The 20,853-nt window shown below is 38.4% G+C and overlaps 1 protein-coding gene across 2 annotated transcripts in view; it reads left to right on the plus strand.

Moving 5' to 3' along the window:
* The first annotated feature begins 3,452 nt into the window (after positions 1-3,452).
* LOC134003325 (elongation of very long chain fatty acids protein 6-like) overlaps positions 3,453-20,853 on the plus strand; it is a 17,498-nt gene continuing 97 nt past the window's right edge. Inside the window, exons 1-5 of one of the 2 annotated variants that reach the window (XR_009927632.1) lie at positions 3,453-3,672; positions 9,795-9,926; positions 13,579-13,730; positions 15,325-16,325; positions 16,431-20,853. The exon at positions 16,431-20,853 is cut by the window's right edge and continues 97 nt beyond it. Coding sequence is in view for 1 of the 2 variants with exons in the window: in XM_062442486.1 (XP_062298470.1) it covers positions 3,581-3,672; positions 9,795-9,926; positions 13,579-13,730; positions 15,325-15,755 (807 nt within the window). In the remaining variant the exon portion in view is untranslated. Of the gene's footprint in view, positions 3,673-9,794; positions 9,927-13,578; positions 13,731-15,324 lie in introns of both variants that reach the window. The other variant, XM_062442486.1, reaches the window with a different exon arrangement.

The raw sequence follows: 20,853 nt of genomic DNA on the forward strand, positions 1-20,853 counted from the left end.
ATGGGCTGTGCATGATCAATGTGTGAAATTGTGGTCAATTTGTTACAGGAATAGTTGGTGGTAGAGTCTATGATGAGACTTTCTGTACATGAAATGTTCATCTGCAATATGTTCTGTAGTAGTCCCTGTACTATTTGCAGGTAAAATGTACTGAAGTAGCATAGCACACGACATGGTTACCTTAATTTACTTGACTTAACTTACAACTCATACCTTGGGATGTTTGTTTTGAAAAACAACCTATTTTAGTTTTTATTAAAACCATTCAATTGTAAACTCCGCCCTGATCATGCAGATGTCTGTAAACATGGAGTCTCATCCATATGTTTATGTATAGTCTCACAAAGTAAAGAGAGACCATAAGTAAACATCTCGTGGTCATGGTACCAACGTAATTCATTGGTTCCCTTAAAAACGAAGAGTTTGATAACCAATCCTAAACATAATAGAAAACAATTGGAGACTGATTAATTTTGAAAGAGCAACAGCCAATGGGGAAACTCAAACACTTAGGTATCCAACCAATGGTGTAACTCTACTCAGGCAGTGTCTCAGTGACTCAGTTAGTCATGGGCAACCCTGTTTCTAGGGCCCAAAAAACATACACCAGTAAAATTGCTTATTTGTTTGATGTTTCAGATGGCTAAGGTACCAAATCATTGCCATGACAGAAGTAAAGGTTATATAACACAATTCAAACTGATTGGACATGTGATGGAATTTGCCTATATGTTATCAAGCAAAGCAAAACTCACCTGTTGATTTGCTGGATGAAGGTGGGTGAAAAATCGGTATCTATCTGGTCCAGGCAGATATGTGCCAACCACTGACTGTATATAAACATGGGCAACATGTCTCCACTTTCAACCACTATGCAAAAGTTAAGCCAATATATCTAATTTCTAAGAGATGCCATCTTGCTTTGTATCACGTCACTTTGAGCCGGAGAGTCTGCGCAGTAGAGTCGGCAGGATGACGGCCTGTGTGGGACACTTTCTTATATGTATATCTTAAATGACTATTTAGAAACAAACTTATCTGAAAAATTAGAAGTTTGGCGAACATCAATGTGGTGAGAACTACTTAAAATGACAGAAATCATCTTTGAGAAAAATGTATTTGATGTTTTTGTCCCGTCTGCTAACATGGAGGGGAAGGACATATACTGCAACCAGCCACCAGGGGGCGATCCAGATGTTTTGGCTTCACTTTTGGGGGAATTGTCATGACGTCCAAAATACTACAAAATACTGGTATCTTTGGTCTGAGCCATTTCATCAACCCAAATTAACATTAATGAAGTGCATTTAAATATTACAGTATTATATTGTTGGCATTTTGATAAGCAGCGATTTCTAACAATGTAGCCTCCCCAGTAGACTAGCACTCAGCTCCACTAAATTAAGGAAATAAAAATGAACTACAAGCATGATTAAACATAATTAGTATTGGCATATCTTATAAGAAAACTAAAACAGGCAAAACAGCAGCAGCTGGAGACTTACAAGAGAGACACATCATTAATATAGTCCTCCACCTGCACACTCGATAAAATTAATGTAATGTTGTTTGTGGCCTGCTTACCACTGTGGTATGAAAATGTCTAGTCACAGGGAGCCCCAGCAAGGAAGCTAAAACCATATAACACACATAGCCATCTAAAACAAGGTAGCTTCTTTCTAACATGCAAATATCAGCTTACATATCATTGACCAGAGCACATGGCTGGGGCAAGAGGAAGGAAGAAGAAACAGGTGCTGAGCCTGATTGATAGAAGGGGGGGTATGAAAACAGCAGCTGTTTTCATACTCCGAATGTGTGCATCAACCACACAATTTTTTCACAGTGAAAACATGAACACAAGCTGTATTCACTGAACCTTCACTCTCTATTGAATAACCTCACTATGCATTAGAAAAGGACACACTTAAAATAACTTAAAGCCTAATAGAATGTGTCAGGGAGAAGAAAATATTTATTTTTTCCCCAAAAGAAAAGCCAATTAAGTATGCATGTTAGTTAAAATTGTATTTATTTTATTTTATAATATTTTTTAAAATTTTATTTAAGATTTATTTGGCAGGGACAGTACACATCAACATTTTACAATGTAACACACCACAATGTAACTGTGACAGAGTTAGCCAGGAGATTCATTTTCATCTGTAGTCCCTGGGCAGGTCAACAATTTAGCCAAGCACAATAAAAAAGAAGGGAGAGAGAAAGAAATTATTACAAAATAAACATTAAATTATGAACTATAAATAGCACATCATTAACACAAAAAGTGAGTAAAATCATTGTCCACTATAGAGTCTGATGGTGATGTACACAGAAGTTGTAGTTTTAGTTATGACCGCAGCTGTGGTGTTGTCTGAGTCCGTGTTTTAGAGGGTTTTTTTGGATTATCCTTTCTGGCTACAAACTGGATCAGTGGTGAAGGGGCAAGACCATGTAAGATTTCAAAAACAGGGCATTCATCATTTTATAGCCTGTGATTGTCCAGCTTGAGAAGATTATACTTATGAATATAATTGCAGTGGTGATATCTGTGGGGCTTCTTGTTCATGATTTTAAGTACTTGTTTATAGAGGGACTTGAGTTGACAAACTGGGAGCTATTCCTGCTTGTGACTAGCTTGTGATTCAGTATGATAGATGGAAGAATATCATTGCATGCATGATAAGAGTGCTCCCTCAGAAATGCAGCCAGATAATTGTATAATAAGTTTCTGTGATGCAATATTCTCAGGAAATAATCAGCTCAAATTTCATACAAATTTGCCAATTTTGCACAAACTCCCAGATCGGGTCATGGCTCCCAGGGTTAATGCCCCCAACAGATGATAAGACGTCACAGACACGCCCCGCCTCCCCACGCCACCATCACCGCACGCTGAGGAGACAGAAACGTGCTCTCACTGCGTTAAGTGTTCAGAGTTTAGCACGGAAATAAGTGCTCAACCTTCACAATAAAAGTTAAGGCTGTACTGAACGATTAGTTGTTTTTTGTACTGTATTAGTTCTTCACACTTTAAGATATCAAAAATATTGACAGATAGGACTAAACATGACACGTTAACAAGATTGAGTTACAAGATCTCTATTCTAACATGGTGCGTTACATTAAAACAACTATTATTGTTATCATCACTATTATTATTATTATTAAGATAATATAATATGTATCTTTATTGATTTGGGAGAAATTCAAATTGACACAGCAGTACAGTTGAAAAAAAGTAGCAACATAAGGGTGAAAGTTAACTAAATATCCTCTTCCTCTCGATTAATTCCCGCCTCGACACGTTTTATGTTGAAAGTCCACACCGGAAACGCGCTGTTTGGGTCGCGCCATCAGCGACAGTGGGGAAGTGGCTCTGGTACTGCATCCTCCTCCTCCTCCTCCTCCTCCTCCCGGTGCCATCCAGCTAATATCAGCTGGATAAACGAGCAGCAGCAGTCAGATTGAAGCCTGTCAGAGGGCCCGTCAACACCAAACACCAAACAACGACTTTCTCCTCCTTTTTACAAGCCGTGCAGGAAGCTCCGGAGCCCGGCGGAAGAAGAGCCGAGGAACGATGAACGAGACTGAGCTCGGTCCGCTGCAGGAGTATGACTTCGAGAGGCGTTTCGACGAGAGACAAGCTCTGGAATGGTTTCAAGAAAACTGGTGAGTAGAGAAGAGAGGAGAGATATTAAAAGAAGTAATTATCAATGTGCTCCCCCTCCTTCTTCCTCTTCCTCTTCCTCTCCTCTCCTCCTGCTCCTCCTCTCCCGCAGACAACAGCGGGTGGAGGGGTGTCTGCACCTCATGTCCTGTCAGGGCTGCACGCCATGCGGACCCCCCCTTGTGTTTCTGTCTTTCTTTCGGTTTCACGTCGATTGTCTTAATTGCTCACACCTCCTTGCATTGTTACTGCACGCTACTGAGTCACACCCCGGCTTAAAATAACACTTATTAAACAACAAAGAAAGCAAGTAAGAACCCTGGGGACATCTACTTTACCCCGCTTTTTATTCAAACGCCCTTGAGGATGCATGATATGATTTCATCTGTGCTCCCATAGGCCAGACTGCCTTTCTAAAACATACAAAGGACAGGTTCACACATTTTCCAGTCTTTTTTATGTCTTAAAACAACAGTTAAGAGCTTAAATGAACACACTGAAACATGTTTTTGTTGCTGTAATCATCCCTCCTGTTCATACTGACCATTAGAAGATCCCTTCATAATGCACTTACAATGTAAGTGATGGGGGACAAAAATCCACAGTCCTCCTGTTCAAAGATGTATTTAAAAGTAGAAGCTAATGTGAACCATCCAAATGAGTCAAATCAAGTAGATATCTTTAATCATTAGTCTTTTTAGTGTTAAAGTCCCTCTTTGTGTTAGTATACTTCCACCACAGCTCAATAGGGAAACAAAAGAGGGAAATTGATGCTAAAAAAAGTTTGTAAATGTCTCAGATATGCACTTGATATGACTAAGCCGATGACTATAAGCTTCACATCAACTTTTAAATGACTGCGTGGACACACTGTGGATTTTGTCCCCCATCACTTCCATTGAAAGCACATTTGAAGGATATCTTTTAATAGTCAGTATGATCAGGAGGAATGATTACAGCGAGGGAAACCACTTGCAAAAATGTGAACCTGTCATTTTAAAATTTACATTCATGGAAAATATGAAGTGGCCTGACATGTGACACTGTGCACAAAAATACCTCTCTCATTGTTCATTTAAATATCTTGTAGAGACTCTTCCAGGGAAACCTAGTAAGACCACATTTTTTTGGCCTTGCTTTGATGTCGCTGTGCAGAGACTGAAACTTAATACAGGTGTTACAGAAGCAAGTACGCTGTCAAACGAAGACTAATAAAGCTCGGGAGAAAGTGCAACACCAGCCAAATAAATGCATCCCATTCCTCTTCCAGACAAACTTGAATCTCCACATTTGTGCACACAGCAGCGTGAAAAACGTAGACACCTCAAGTGAATAATCACAGGGGAGCTTGGCTGTGTGTGAGTGTGTGTGTAATGTTTGGATCTGCTTCAGCATTCCTGGTGCTGAGTCGTCGTGTAACTTTGCTGTAATGGCACTAGGTTGCCATAAAAGGAGGGTTTGATGTCGAACCATTGAGACACGCCTCGAGTGCTGGAAACATCTTAACTGAACCTTCACCTTATCTGCTATCGATTACCTAACGCACCTGAAACGTCCCTCTCTGACGCAACCAATGAGAACATGGGATCAAGTAGACACAATCCTTATGAGTGAAACTGCATATGTATTATTTAGAGCTGCACTTAACAGTTATTTTCATTATCAATTAATCTGAAGACTATTTTCTTGATTAACCAGTTAATCGTTTGGTCTATAAAATTTCAGAAAATAGTAAAAAATAATTTCGTAGATCTGTTCTACAGTCCAGAATCTAAAGACATTCACTTTACTGCCATGCATGACAAAAAATACATAAAATCCTCATATTCGAGAAGCTAAAACCAGCTAATTCTTGCCTTTTTTTTTGGCTTACATGACAAAAATGATCATAAGATTATCAAAATAAGTGCTGATTAATTTTCCGCTGACTGAGTCATTGACTTACTGTTGCACCACTACAGTTATTTTTATGCTTTCATCGTAAATCTACCCTGTTAAATTCACTTTTTTTGGTAAAAGGGGAAGGAAATGTTAGCAGGGACTTGCTCATGTTCATGCAGCACATGGCCATAAAATGTCATGTTATCTATAGAAAAAGTCTATTGTCTAATTGAGTTTTTGACTCTTAAGCAGTCCAAAAGCCAAAGAGTTGTCACACTTGTTCAAAATGCAGTGACAAAAAAAGTGAATCAAACGTTTCATTTCATTATTGATTAGTCAGCAGATTTTTTTCAAATTAATGGGTGTATTGTTTTATTTATAAAATGTGAAATAAAGAAAATTGTCCATTATAATCTCCCACAGCCAAAGATGATGTCCTCAAATGTTAATTATTTTGTCTGATCAACAGTCCAAAACCAAAATATACTCATTTTACAGTCATATATGAGAAAGAAAAGAAGTTGAAACAAGTTCACGTTATGGTATTTTTACCTTGAAAATGACTAAAGTGAATATTTGTGAAAATAGTTGTCAGTTAATTTTCTGTAGATCAACTAATCGATTAATATACAGTGTCAACTTTTGTATTATTTATTATTAGAATCCACATTATCATCCGTCTTTATTTCCCTCGTGGTAACTCACACTCACAGACTTTGTGAGATTAATTAAAGGGGACCCAGCACTACATTAGAGAGGGAGGTTTCCTCTGGTGATCAGCTCCAGTTTTCAGTCACTATTAATGAGTTATGCACGTTTTATCCTGCAACAGTAGCTGTCCGCAGCTCTCTGTCAGTCTTACACAAACACATTCAGATATATCTTGTTCTCTGATGAGCTGCTAAGCTCCAGAGTCAGATTCCTTCTGGATTTCTTTGCAGGTCTGAAGCCTCCCAGATACTGACACATCTCATCTCAGGATTTAGATCATTTAGTTAGCAGATGACATTTTGGCAGGATATTATTTCCCCTAAGGTTATAATTTATCTCAAAGAAGTGTCTACATGATATATGCAGATTATAGAGGAGCTGGTGTTCATTAGAGAGGCACTAATCTCTCCTGATACTGATACTTAAGGTATCTGTGGACTCTGGTACCAATCTGATACTAGTGCACTGTTTTCCTCAAGTTTAAATTCTTTATACCTCAGTGTAACTAGCGATTTGATGTTAAATTTAAACCCAAAACAGATTTTAACACCTGATCCAATCTAATCTAACAAATCGGATTGGTGCATCCTGAGCTGTCTTTTATTTCTGGTGGAGTGGCCCTTCCTGTTGGAAATGTTGGTTTAATCAATCAACAGACAGTAAATTAACAACAATTTGATGACTGATTCATTGGTAATTAATTGTAATTTTATTGCGTTGAACATCTGGTCTAGAGCTGCAATGATTTGGCAACTATTTTGATGACTATATAATAATTTTAGTCATTTCCAGGTCTCTATATTCATATTATGGGGCTCTACTGGGATATCTTTGCATGATTTATAGTCCAAGAAAACTCCTTATTTATCTTTATACTGGCCCTCAGTTCAGACTCTATCTCTAACGGGCCGTTTTAGTTCCTCTTTAAGGCCCCCTCCTCTTTCTCAAATACATCCATACATCATGTGGACAATGCAAACAACCTAAAACCTTATCAACAGCCTTGGCAGCAAAGGCTTTGGAACGGACAGCCATTTGTGGCCATGTGTATGAACAATTTGACGTCATCACAAAGAGGAAGTAGAGGCAACATTGCCAACAGAGCGTTCAGAGCAGATTGAAGCTCTGACTTTTGATCTGAAGGTGGATTATTTACACACGTCACCTGAAGTTTTGATACTTTGACCATGTTTAACATCTGACATCAAACAAATATAAAGTTGACAGAAAATCACAAAAAAGCATCTCGTATAGTCTTTAAGTAAAAATACCAAATATTAGCTTGTTTCAGCTTATAAAATATTAGATTTGCTGCTTTTCTCTGTTTTTTGGACTGTTACTTGGACTAAACTAGCAACTTGAGGACATCACATTGGAGTTTTGATGGACATTTTTCACTATGACTAGGAACTCGCTTAAAATCTAACATTGAATCATTTAATAAATAAATAAAAACCCAACAGATTAACTGAGGTTGATTATAATTATTAGCTGCAGCCTTATTAAATACTTCACACTGTCAGTTCCCACATGTGCATCTGCATTCGGTTTCTCTGCATCTCACAGGGCCGGACTGGCCTCGACGACCAGAGCCCCTGCAGCCTTAACTGGGTCAAGCAGCATCTACTCAGTCTAATATGTATTGTGCCAATCTGGATTAGTCATCTGCTCCGCTCTCGAACCACCTCTGACACGCACACACACACACACACACGCGCAACCTCACAGATGTAACACAAGCACAGATTCTTCATTCACTGCGCTTAAAGTCAGGATTGTTTACTTTGTATTATTTTTGGCAGCAGTGTCACAATGCACACATTCACCATTTTAGTATTTAGCTCCGCTGTTCCCGCCTGAGCTCAGTCAGGAGTTGACCTTTTCTCATCTGTCACCTGATTTTCATTTATGTATTTGATGCCCCGCTGTAATTGAAATGGTATCAGTGGTTGCTGATAAGCCAGTTGGAGCAGTGCCCAGTTAAAATCGCCTGATCACCCAGTCTGGCGCTCTGAATGGTCAGTGTGTCAACATCTAATCTCTGTTAATCCTTCGCAATGATTATAAATGAGGATGAGTGTACAGTTAGATCTAAGAGTGGATGATATGTCTGTAAAAGAGGTATTTTTTAAAAATGTGTGTGTGTATGTGTGTATATATATATGTATGTTTAAACCCACAATATGTTGTATCTGTACACGGGGCATCGACCAGACAAACAGCCGCAGTCAGCAGACAGTCGGATCATGTCTTATTTGTTTTTAATTGCGCTGGTCCGGTCAGTTCACCCTAATTGTGTAATATCCTTATGCAACACTACATCTGTATAGTCATCTAGTGTTTCAGGGTCTGACTGATGTGATTTACCAAGGCTGTTTGTCAGGGGAAGTCTTCCTCTTCTTCTTTTCATAACCTGACAGTTCAAAGTTCAAAGTTCAAAGTATAAATATCAGACCAGGTGACAGGAGAGGTTATCTCTCATGATTTTAGTCCCGTTTCTGAATGTAAGAGAAATGGCCAATATTCTACATATTGAAATGACATTTGCACCATTTTAAAAAAACAAAAAACAAAAGTAAGACTGAATGCTCCTGAAAATGTCAAATGGTGTAACCACAACAGAATGATACATATTAAATATTTTATCCACCTACAGTGTATTTAAGTTACCTTACCATACCATTACTTTGATTTAATATAAAAAAGTTATAATGTAAGATCATCATTAGCAAAACTAGTTGATATGGTGTTTTATTGAGAATTTAGCGTTTTTCGTCAAGTTTTTATGGTTACACCACTTAGACATTTTTGCCATAATCCTCTAATATATTCTCTCAAAATGGATTAAAAGCAAAAATTTAATGCAGAGCCCACAAAAAAAGAATGTGTGCAAGTTATTTATACATTTATTTTCACATTTGAACCCCTTTTTTAAAATTGACTAAACCACATTGACACATAAAAACTCATTGACCCATATGTATTTATAGTATGTAAACATGTTTTCATTAAAATGTCCACAAGGTGACAGGTTTTATATAATTTATAATAATTATATTATTTGATTAACATAACATTAATGAGCAGCTATTTTCACCATTGGCTCTAAGAACTTATAACGGGCATTTTTATGGACGAAACGATTATCTTTATTAAGAGAATAATCTGCAGAGTAATTGATGATGAAAATATAGTACGTTACAATATAACTTGGAATTTAGCATCTTTTGAATGTACATGCAAACTCACCGACGGTTGTTATCAGTAACCAAAGGTCACGGAGGAGCCGATGCGCACTGTTGAAATTTAGATCAAGAAAGCTGATTAAGTCGATTTATTTCCTGTTGGCTGCCTGAAAGAGAGGAAAATAAATTAACCGTAAATGTACTAAACACACAAGTATACTAGAGCTGCTACTGTTTTCATTATCAGTTGATCTTTTGATTACTTTCTTGAATATAATTTTTCTGTTCTGTTCAGCAGTGCTCATCAGTGCTCATCATGTGTTTGGTGTGTTTTTTCTCCTCTGCAGGAGCAAGTCATTCATGTTCTGTGGCCTGTATGCTGCGCTCGTATTCGGCGGTCAGCACTACATGAGGGAAAGGCCAAAACTGAACCTTCGACGCCCGTTAGTGCTGTGGTCACTCAGCCTGGCCATCTTCAGGTGAGTGACAGCCCAAATGATTCATAAACACCAACTCTGACTGCTCGTTAACTGGTTACACTTTCCTTTAAAGGCCCCTTTATGAGCATATGTAAAATGCTAATGTATCCTATATATAACACACTATAATGTAGTTCTTTGAAAATATAGTAAGTGTTTATTAATGCATTTGTCAACAAGTATAATTCCTCGTCCTCCTCCACAAATAAGCGGAAGCTGTAATATAAACAGATAATGAATGGCAATATAATGAAACACAGTTATAATAATATAAAACATGAGAACTTATCATTTCTGCCAGACTTCTGAACATTAATATACACTTGTCCTTATATCTTCTTTAATATGTGCTTATGATAACATTACCGTCATTTATTAACTGTTTATATACTGCACATAAATGGCAAATAGGGGGACTTAAAGTGGAGTTATTCTCATTAATAGTTTAAGACATTTATCAAACAGAATTTATATGAAGATCTACCAATAGATCAAAGGATGCAACAGTCTGAAGGTGACCTGTAGGCCGGTTGTTTCTGCTGTTTACTGGAGCACAAAATAATTTGAAAGTGTGAATAACAAAGTTTAGTCTCATTCCTCTGAGGGGAAAGCAGTTTCTATGAATAAAGAGGAATGTCTTAGCATCTTCACTGACATCAATGAGTCGTAACCTTTTTTTGATGAACAGGTCATTTCTTTATGGACCCGACTGACAAAAAGCTCACTGCGCATGACCCTTGCATTGAAACTATCCTGAGAATTTTATTTGTATAATTAGGAATCATAACAATTGAAAGCTCTGTGATGTTTTTTCCTTGATGCCGGCAGGGTTAAAGTGAGTTCAGTGAGCAAACCTGCTCTGAGAAATGTATCCATGTGTGAAACTCAGTCCAGATGACGCAGGTGTCATCAACACATTCCTCCCTGGATTTAAAGCCGGGTACTGTCAACTCCAAGGGAACACTAGACCTCTCAAACAGTCAACATTATCTTTACATCTCAGAAGCAGAAACCTGATTGTGTGTCTCACCTTTAGGAAAATGTGCCTTTTAAAATTCCTGATTTGTTACTCTTTAGTTACTGTGAGTTCAGGCCCTTTGCGTGAGATATATATTTTATGTACATGCCATCATACAAGAGAACCTAGATTACAGTAATACCCAGAAGAATTATGTCATTTTATGTGAAATCCTATTACCATATGAAAATCACACTTTCATTGTAAGCAGCTGTTACTTTTGCGTGTAACTGCAAAAGAAAAAATTAATCCACAAAAATCCAAATGTGGCGCCTGAAACGTAACGTAAGCCCTGCCAGGAGAGTTTGTAGAGATTGTTGACCCACTTGGCTGCTGTCCTGAGCTCTGCAGTGAGCACGGAGCTCCTTCGCTGGTGGATCTGAGCATTGAGCCCGTCCCCGTAATCTTAATCCCACAGCAAACTGCCCTTTCCACCCCTCAGCTGTCTGCGTACAGGACATGATACTGGAAGACTGAGTATCCTGATTACTGGGTATCTTGTCTTTCCTGTCTTTCCTGTAGCACTTCAAACTGTGCACAACCTCAAATTTGAAAACAATTTCTAACACAATCCCTATTAGGATGAGCGGAAATGCCTATTGTGTGATCCACAGCAGCAGCTTCATTGTTTTGGTTTTTACAGATTTGAAGTCATTAATGGACATGTTGAGACAATAAAGCTGAGGGAGTTGGTTTCATTTTAAACTGCACTCAGTGACTCCATTAATAGTTTATTAGTTTAATGTTTTCTGCAGAGCAATGGAGAGAAGTGTTTAAGTAGAACAAAAATGTAATTTAAAGTCTTAACAAAAGTTCTCGAGTGTGTTAGGATTGTTTAACAGAAAAAATCAGTGTATGTTTGCACTATACTGTGATTGCAGAGTGCTTACAGAGTTTTATTGACATTGTAGGGTTGAGGTTGGGTTTTTTTACGGCCCGTTGCCGATAGAAACAATGCACATGTGGAATGCATCACCTGCATGGTTCAGCAATGCTTTTATGAGAAACGGTGACATGTGCTGTAAAAAATGCTCGTAAAGGTTCGGCTTTAAGACTCCTGGGATGTTGTTTAGGGTTGTTTTCATTTTCAGCTCTGACAGAATTATTACACTTTTTAAAAAGAGCAACAATTGGTTTCAGAATCATGATGGACAGTTTTTCTTTAAAAAGGATCATAATCCATGCAGCAGAACCATGTTTTATTACACTTATCACTCAAACACTAGCAACTACAGTACCCACAATGCAGCTGAGATTTGGGTGTGTAGCTAATGTAGCCTTGAACCACTAGCCTCCAGCAGAGATGAGGAGCAGGATACAGAGCGCTGTCACTTCTCTCTCCCAGATTGTTTTGTCATCTGTAGATGCAGCAGTACTTCCCAACACGTTTTTAAAGGTGCAATATGTAAAAAATTGAATTCATTCATTCTACACACTCCAAACCAGTTGGGGGAAGCATATTACCATAAAGTTGGGGTGTCCGTTGCGCTATTTTACACTGCGTTACGTCATGTTATGTTTAAGATATAAGATAAGACATGTTTCAGCTGAGTGTAGATGCTACAGTGAATCATTATCATCTCTTTAGGTACAAGTGGTGTTTTGAGACAGGAGAGGCCAGGGCTAGCTGGTTAGCATGCTAACTTCATTGCATATCTCTGCAACACAATACATAAATGTGTTTTTACATAATGTCAAAACTCTTATTTCTTCACATACTGGTGATCATTTTTGTTAATTTTCTAATGTTTTAAACTGATATTCATATATATAATTCTTACATATTGCACCTTTTTAAACTAACCTGTGTGCCGGATGGTTTATGATACAGAAACATCTGAGAAGTCGTCCATCGAAACTGTTTGTAAAAGGACTGGTTTCAAGAAATGCTTGGCATGTTATTGGATGAAGCATCCGTCCATCACTGTCTATCACTGTCTGAGTTTGAGAGGCAGCAGAATTTACAGCACATAACTTGAAGCCTGACGAGATGGATCGTCGTGTGATGTAGTAATCTTACAAGTCCAACTGCCTCGCGGGGTAATCTTTAAACACACTTTGACGTGTAAAATCAGTGAAATTCCAGTTTGAGACTGACATTGAGACATCTGAGAGTCATAAAACTAATGTATTGGATGTTTCAAACTGGTGTGAAAAGCCTTCAGGATGACATTGTCTGCTGATAACAAGGCAACCTGCAAATGGCTGTTAAATTGCAAGAATAACTAAAGAAGGTGACACTTTATGAAATTAAACAACACCTATTTTTGTAAAGTGGGCAGAGTTTATATACTCTATTCTCTCCATATATTTCTTGGCAGGTATAAGATAAACTGGCAGCATCATAGAAGCACAAATGTTAAATCTGAGAAATGAAACTTCAAGTCATTTTGAATATTCAGCTTTCAGTTCAGGAAGGTCGACACTGTTTTAACATCAATCTTAAAGGCTCTCTAAAGACTTAAAGTACCATCTGTGGGGTTTATTCTCCATCAAACAGTTTTTCAAATTACATTTTGCTTCGTGATTTTTTGTGGCGGTACACATGGCAAACTGACCTAGTTTACCGTGTCCACATAACAACACTGTTATTTGTTTGCTAATGGGTTCGTATGCTGTGTGTTCCCTTTGCAGCATCATAGGAGCAGTCAGGACCGGACTGTACATGCTGTACGTCCTCTCAACCAACGGTTTCAAACAGTCCGTGTGTGACAACAGTTTCTACAGCGCCCCCGTCACCAAATTCTGGGCCTACGCTTTTGTTCTTAGCAAGGCCCCCGAGCTGGGTAAGGCTTCCTGCACTCTTTCCTCAAATCAAGCTAAATTTGGATGAAAAGTGAGCATTTTATAGATGGTAAACTTAAATATAATCATTGTTTCCGCAGCTTAAAATGAAGACCGGACCTAAATGCATGTTGAAATGAGGTCATTGAAATGCGGTTAAAACACCAGAGGTCCAGATATCTTTTTCAAATGTTTTCTGCAAATAGTTTAAAATTAGTTTTTTAGATGGATCTCCAGATAATTACCCAAAAAGGTTTTGTTTTGTTTTACTGTAATCCACTGAAGATCAGATTTCCCTGAAACAGAAATAGTAGCACTGAGGTCACAAACTGTAAAGTGTTGCTTACACCAGACCTGCAGGATAATTACATGCTAAGACAGACACAAACTTCAACCTTGAGCGACCAAATCGTTCTACTCATGAGATATGGTATGTTCCTCGAAGCACTTAAACTTTTCAGGAAATTTATTTATCAGCAAACAATTATCTTAAGAGCTGACTCTCTAGGCGGGGGGTAGGGGTGGTTGCTATCTCTGTGTCTGCACGGTAATGTAGTCTCTTCTGTCCGACAGAGAGGCGATTTGCTCTGGGAAATGAAGGCAGATGCTGACGTGGCGAGAAAATTCCATTAGTGCATGATTGAAACTGATGATTTTTCCTCAGCTGCAGACAGGAAGCTTCGTCCTCCTACTGATCAGGTCATTCGTTTACAGCAGGATATGAACTGTGCTGGAACTAGTTTTATTCATGCAAATGGTCTTTTTTAAAGCACAATTCGACTTTACATTACATTAGGACTTATTTTTGTAGGTCTGGCCACGATTGTAGTCACCAGAATAACTGCTGAGCTTTGGGAACAAAGACATTTGATGCTAGCTTTTGGTACTTGATAGTTTCATCACATAGATGTCAATACCAAAAACGTGTTACAGGATATGGATTGCAATTTTCAATATTTTTCTTATTATCAACAGATCTCATGGGCAGAGCCAAACCAACTATGAACCAACCCTACTTACAAGTATTGTGTGTGTTTCTAAAGTATGCATGACATATCCTCCCTCTATTGTCATCCAAAATCTATTAAAAACATGTCAATGAGTCTCACCGTAGAGATGAACTAAAGTTCTTTGAGAAATACACAATGTACAATGTAGTACAAAGTCAAGAGGTTGTTATATGTAGCACAACGAGCCAGTAAAGCCCTGTAAAAGCCCCACATGCTCAATGCTTACACAGAACTACTCTCTGGAGACTGAAAACATGATTAGTGTTATGAGTCTTTGGAGCCGTTTCTAAACAAACTAATATATCCAGAAGTCTTTTGTGATGGATGATTGAATAAGACCGCTAGTGCAGCAGTGTGGCTCATTGGTGTCTTTTTTATAGTTTTTGGATTACAATGGAGATCTGCAGCACAGAGGAATAAGATTGTTCAGGCTTTGGATACACACAAGTAGATCAATTCAGTGTTGGTTGGTTTTGCACATGAGATTTGTTGGAATAAGAAAAATATGGGAAATTACCAGGATTAGCCTTTTGAAATTAGAAACCCAGCCATGGTACTAAATTATTTCCTCTCTGCTTCCTTTCAGGTGACACAGTGTTCATTGTCCTCAGGAAGCAGCGTCTCATCTTCCTGCACTGGTACCACCACATCACCGTGCTGCTCTACTCCTGGTACACCTACAAGGACCAGGTGGCAGGCGGTGGCTGGTTCATGACCATGAACTACTCGGTCCACTCTCTCATGTACACCTACTACGCAGCCCGGGCCGCTGGCGTGCGGGTGCCCCGCCCCTTCGCTATGATCATCACAACCTCCCAGATCCTACAGATGGTGATGGGCCTGGCCGTGCAGGGCATGGTGTACACCTGGATGCACGAGGTGCGCTGTCCGTCCCACTTGGACAATGTTGCATGGGGATCTCTCATGTACCTCAGCTACTTGGTCCTTTTTGCCTCGTTCTTCTACGACACGTACCTCAAGGGCTCTTCCACAGACAAAGGATCCAAGGCAGAGTAGCATGTTTGTACTGTGCTCTGCATTCCCATCAAAGTGTGCCATTAGTAGAAATGACCAACAGTGAGGGGCTATGAATGTGTGTCATAACCGCACTAGTTAACAGTTTGCTGCGTCCTCCTCTTGTCATGACATTTTCACTCGTCCTTTTGATAGAAATCTGTAGCTCAAAACCACGATGCGTCCGTAGATTTAGGCTGGTTGAGACTGAGCACATTTAAATATGATCTTGTGACTAACTCATAGTAACCTAATGTAGGAAAAAATGTAAAGAAAGAGATGAAGGAATACAATGTTTTAGTGCTTTGGCTACATAGGCTCATTACTAGTATATAAAAACAGCCATATGAGGACCAAATGTTGATCAGAGGTGGTTAACAAATGTTATGTTTCAATGAAAAAGGGAATCCTTGATGTGCAGCACACATGAGCTCTAAACTAGAAAAAGTATTTAAATTTTAAGGGAATGGTTCACTATTTTGGAAATTATGATTATTTATGTTCTTTAGAAGTAAGATGAGGAGATCGATGTCATTCATGTCTGTTTGTTAAGAAGTGAGCTGCAGCCAGGACGTGTTTGTTTCGCTTTGTGCAAAGACCGAGCAGCAGCTACTACAGTTTGAGGCTTGAAGACAGTGTGGAATTACCGTTAATTGCAATACCACTGATGGCCACTAGATGCTCCACTTTGCTCCTTTTCAAGAAGTGTCATCTTTTCTTTTGAAATACAGAGTCAATAATTTTTTTCCCGACGATTCATTACGGTTTTACTTGTTAAATTCAGACCCTCTAATAAGTGTGGTGGTGGTATTTTTAGAAATGGCTGCTCAATTAATAGGATTTGAAGGATTTTTGACTAGTAGCATTGGTGTTTTTAATACACAACTGCCCCCAAAATCCACAATTCTACCACATTTTTACATTTCTGTTTCTGTACAGGTTAATCAAGCAAGATGCAGTTTAATTAGAGACAGACTAGCTGTTTCCTCTTGACTCCAGTCTTTATGCATTGCTACGCTAACCACTTCCTGCCTGCTTCTCAGCACGCACAGATCAAAACTGTTATAGATCTTTTCAACTCACTTTCATAAACATAGATAACAACTACATTCCCCGAAATCTTGAACTGTACCTTTTTTTTTTTTTTAAATAGCGTCTGCCAGGGAAAACAGTTGACCAGTATTCATGGAAAACAGTTGACCAGTATTCATGGAAATCAGTTGACCAGTATTCATGGAAATCAGTTGACCAGTATTCATGGAAATCACATGGAAAATGAGAGGAAATGTCCCGTAAAATGAACAACTAGGCTATCTGTCAGAGTTCCTCTAAACGGAGAACATTGCCATCTGAATGGGGCTGAAGTTATGTTCAGCATCATATTAACATTGAAATGGTAGTTTATGGATGAGAATATTTTGCATAGGCTGCTGTGCTTATGTTGTGGAAACGCTGTGAACACACCTCAGAGTCACGTCACATTTGTTTGACCCTAGGATATTGAATGTAGGATCACCAAAAGGGAATGAAAGACTTTACAAAGCACTGAATGAAAGAAGGGTATTTTTTCAATTTTCATTTTTTAGTTTTACACTCACCCCACACATGTACACACTTACACACACACACACACGTACACACACATAGTACACATATTTTAAGCTGCGAGATACTGTCATGTCACAGATCACTGAGCTGATGCTTTCTCGTGTCGCTCCCTCAGTGCTGCTTATAAACCACAGAGCACATCATATTTATTGAGCTGTGTGTTGCTGCAGTAAACTGAGACATGCTAATATGTTCTCACGAGGTGTTGAGAAACAAACTGATGTTTTGTTTTAACATACTGCAGCTTGTACTTTGTCTGCTCTTACCACACAAGCACTTTGTCAAATGATACTATCTGAGTAATGAACACATTCCTCAGCTGACAGCCGTCCCAGAGCAAGTTTCCTCCAGGAAATGGGTGTAATATGTTTAACATCTCTGTTTAAAAGCGCTAGTCCTTCTTATCCTTTTTGTAAAAAAATATGTTTACATACTGTGTGCACATTTTGCCTTATTCGCTTCACCTGACTACAAGCACTGAGCAGCACCCAGCCTGCATTTCACCTTCACGGTTAAAGGGTGTTTTTTAAAAGGTGGTGTCAATGGGCCAGATTTCATCTGATTTTTAAAGCACATAGTTCTGTTTTAGTCTAAATAGTCTCGATTATTTTGATCTACATGTTCAAACCTGTCCTCACACCGGCAGTTAGCCATACATAGCTATAAACACACACCCTTAACCACTTCCCAATGAAAACAAAAGCGAAGGAGGAGCGTACTTTCACCGATTTTGGCAACCAGAGTAGTCACCATTTAGTTTGAACGTCACACTAGACTGTGGACATTTCTAATATGTAAAAGTCATTCAAAGCACTTGTAAACCATCATCAAGCATTTATGTATAGTACTTACAGTGAAACACACACTTTAAAATGAATACAAATGACAAAAACACAATAAACGGGGCACTGAAAAAAAAAAGGATATAACTGAGCAAACCAATAAACAGAATAACATCCATTAAATGAGGTAATAAGCTATATCTACAATAATTGTTATAGTTTTTTGGGCATTTCTGTCATTTGAATCAGGGATGCTGTGGTTATGTGATATGTGTCGTATCCACCTGTTCAGCAGGAGTGTACAATCACACTATTATACCATCCATTTATTCTGTTATCAGTCTATTATGTTAAATTCAAAGGTTATTTGCTCTTTTCCTGGACAACTTTATGTAATGCTGCCCTGTAAATTACATTAATGTCTGGATTTTAATGCTTATTTTGAATATGTGTAGGATTAAAAAAGGATAAAAGTAAACCGAGCATCTTCAGGTTGTTGGGGGAAATGGTGCATATATGGTTTCTGTGTGTATCCATTGTTTAAACATCTGGCCTTCCATGTGTATGTTTTGTTAAAGGAGCAGGATGCCCTCTCAGTTCAATACACGTCATTATATTCATCCTTCATCACTTGTATTTAGTGTTCTTTTTTCCGAGCAGTGTTGAACTTTTCCTTGTGTGCTGTACAGATCATTTCAGTAGATAATGCAGATACACAAGGTGGATCATGTATTACTGAACAATAATTTGATTTAACTTATATATTGTTGTGGGCTGTAAGACACAAGAGATTGAGTGATGCTTCTGCGTTTAACATGCGCCGAATATTCTGAGGTGCTGATTCTGTATTGATGTGCTTAAGCATAAACTCACCGGGCTGTTAGATCATTTGTGCTGCGCTCAATGAGCTGCTTAGTACATTGTAAATAACAAGAATCTATTTATTTTCTTAATATATAACATTCTCCAGCAGATCTGAAGTGTACATGTTAGATGTGAGAGTGTTAGTATTAGTTCTTATTTCCATCCACATTACGCCTTTTGTGCGTTTTCATTCTTTTATATCTGCTGACAAACTGATCATCACACCATTTTGCCTCTTAAGGGTTAAAGGATCAGGCTGGTGATTTTCTATATATTTCTTATTGTCAACAAATCTGATGCACAAAGCCAAACCAATAATGAATGGTTACAAGTATTGTATGTGTGTGTGTGTGTGTGTGTGTGTGTGTGTGTATCCAAAGCCTGATATTTCTTATTCCTGTGTATTGTAGACCTCTTTTTTCCAAAAACTATTGAAAACATGTCAATGAGCCACACCAAAGAACACGATTACATTAGTTTGTATAGAAACTGCTCCAAAGACTAATAACAGTGGCTATATTTTCAGTCTCTGGAGAGTAGTTCTGTGTAAAACCGACACCACTGAGTATGTGCATCAATGTGGTTCTGTTAAAGAGATTTGCTTGTTGCGCTACATATCACAACCTCTTGACTTTTTTACATCTTGAGGTTGTATCTGCCATACACAGAACAACTCTCAGGAGATTGAAAATGAGATCACTGTTATTAGTCTTTGGAGCCGTTTCTAAATAAACTAACATGACTAAACTCTTCGTAATGAAAGAACATGTCACTCAGTGCAGCGATGTTGCTCACTGACATGTATTTAATAGTTTTTGGATGTTATATCAGGCTTTAGATAAACACAAAATACTTCATTGTTGTTTTTCGACTCGATATGAGATTTTTTAACAATAGGAAAAATGTAGAAAATCACCAGCTGTCTTTTAAGAGATGGAGGATAAATATGAAGTCTGTCCAGAGAAGCTTTAGGTTTACTGTGGTATGTGTAACATAATTTCATAACCGTCCTCTTTTCTTTAAATCTTGTTTTTTATGCTCATTTCAAAGGATGCTTCTCCATCTTATGAAGACGTGCGTTTATAGTGGATACTGATAGGTTAAACCACTGCACATTATCTGTGTAAGCACAAAATGGAGCAGCTGCTTACGAATTGTGCACTGAAGGGAATTTTGTTTTTGGCTAGCAAACACATGAAGATAGCCGTGTGTTTAGCCACTACTGTATCTTCAATCCATGGCAGCCTCTTGGTGCTGATGTTTACATTCGTCTTCTCGCTGTCATTTGTATGTGTGCATTACTGTATGTATCAATGATGTAGTTGTATTAATTACTGTCGGTTGTTTTTGAAGGACTGCCTACGAATCTGTCTCCAAACTTGCCTACCTACTGCAAATGTGGCTCTTAAAAAAATGATTTTAAGAAGGCTTTGATTTCAGTTTACCAGCCTCCATCAGTTGTCTTTTCTCTGAATAATCTGAATTATACCACTGACGTGTTGCCAATGTAGCCTGAAGCCCGAAGCCCTCTGTGTTAGCTGTTTGTACCTTTTCCACTTTTGTGAAACCTATATTTTACTATAAAACGGCTCCGATGGCATTTTAGGTGAAGAATGAAAGATATGTTTCCTCATGTCTGTAATGATTCCTGGTCAGGGTTTGATAGCTAACAGGCCTACTTGTTGCAACACTGGTAAACTTGAAAACATTGTCATTATGTGTAATTTGTGTGCCAAACGACGCTTCTGTCTTTCTCTTGTGTGTCTGTCATGGGTCAATGTGAGCGCCCCCGTGTTGGTCTGTTCATCATGGTTCCTGTTGTACAACATCAGAAACGCACCGTGTTT

Source organism: Scomber scombrus, chromosome 21, assembly GCF_963691925.1.
Source record: "Scomber scombrus chromosome 21, fScoSco1.1, whole genome shotgun sequence".
Classification (NCBI taxonomy): domain Eukaryota; kingdom Metazoa; phylum Chordata; class Actinopteri; order Scombriformes; family Scombridae; genus Scomber; species Scomber scombrus.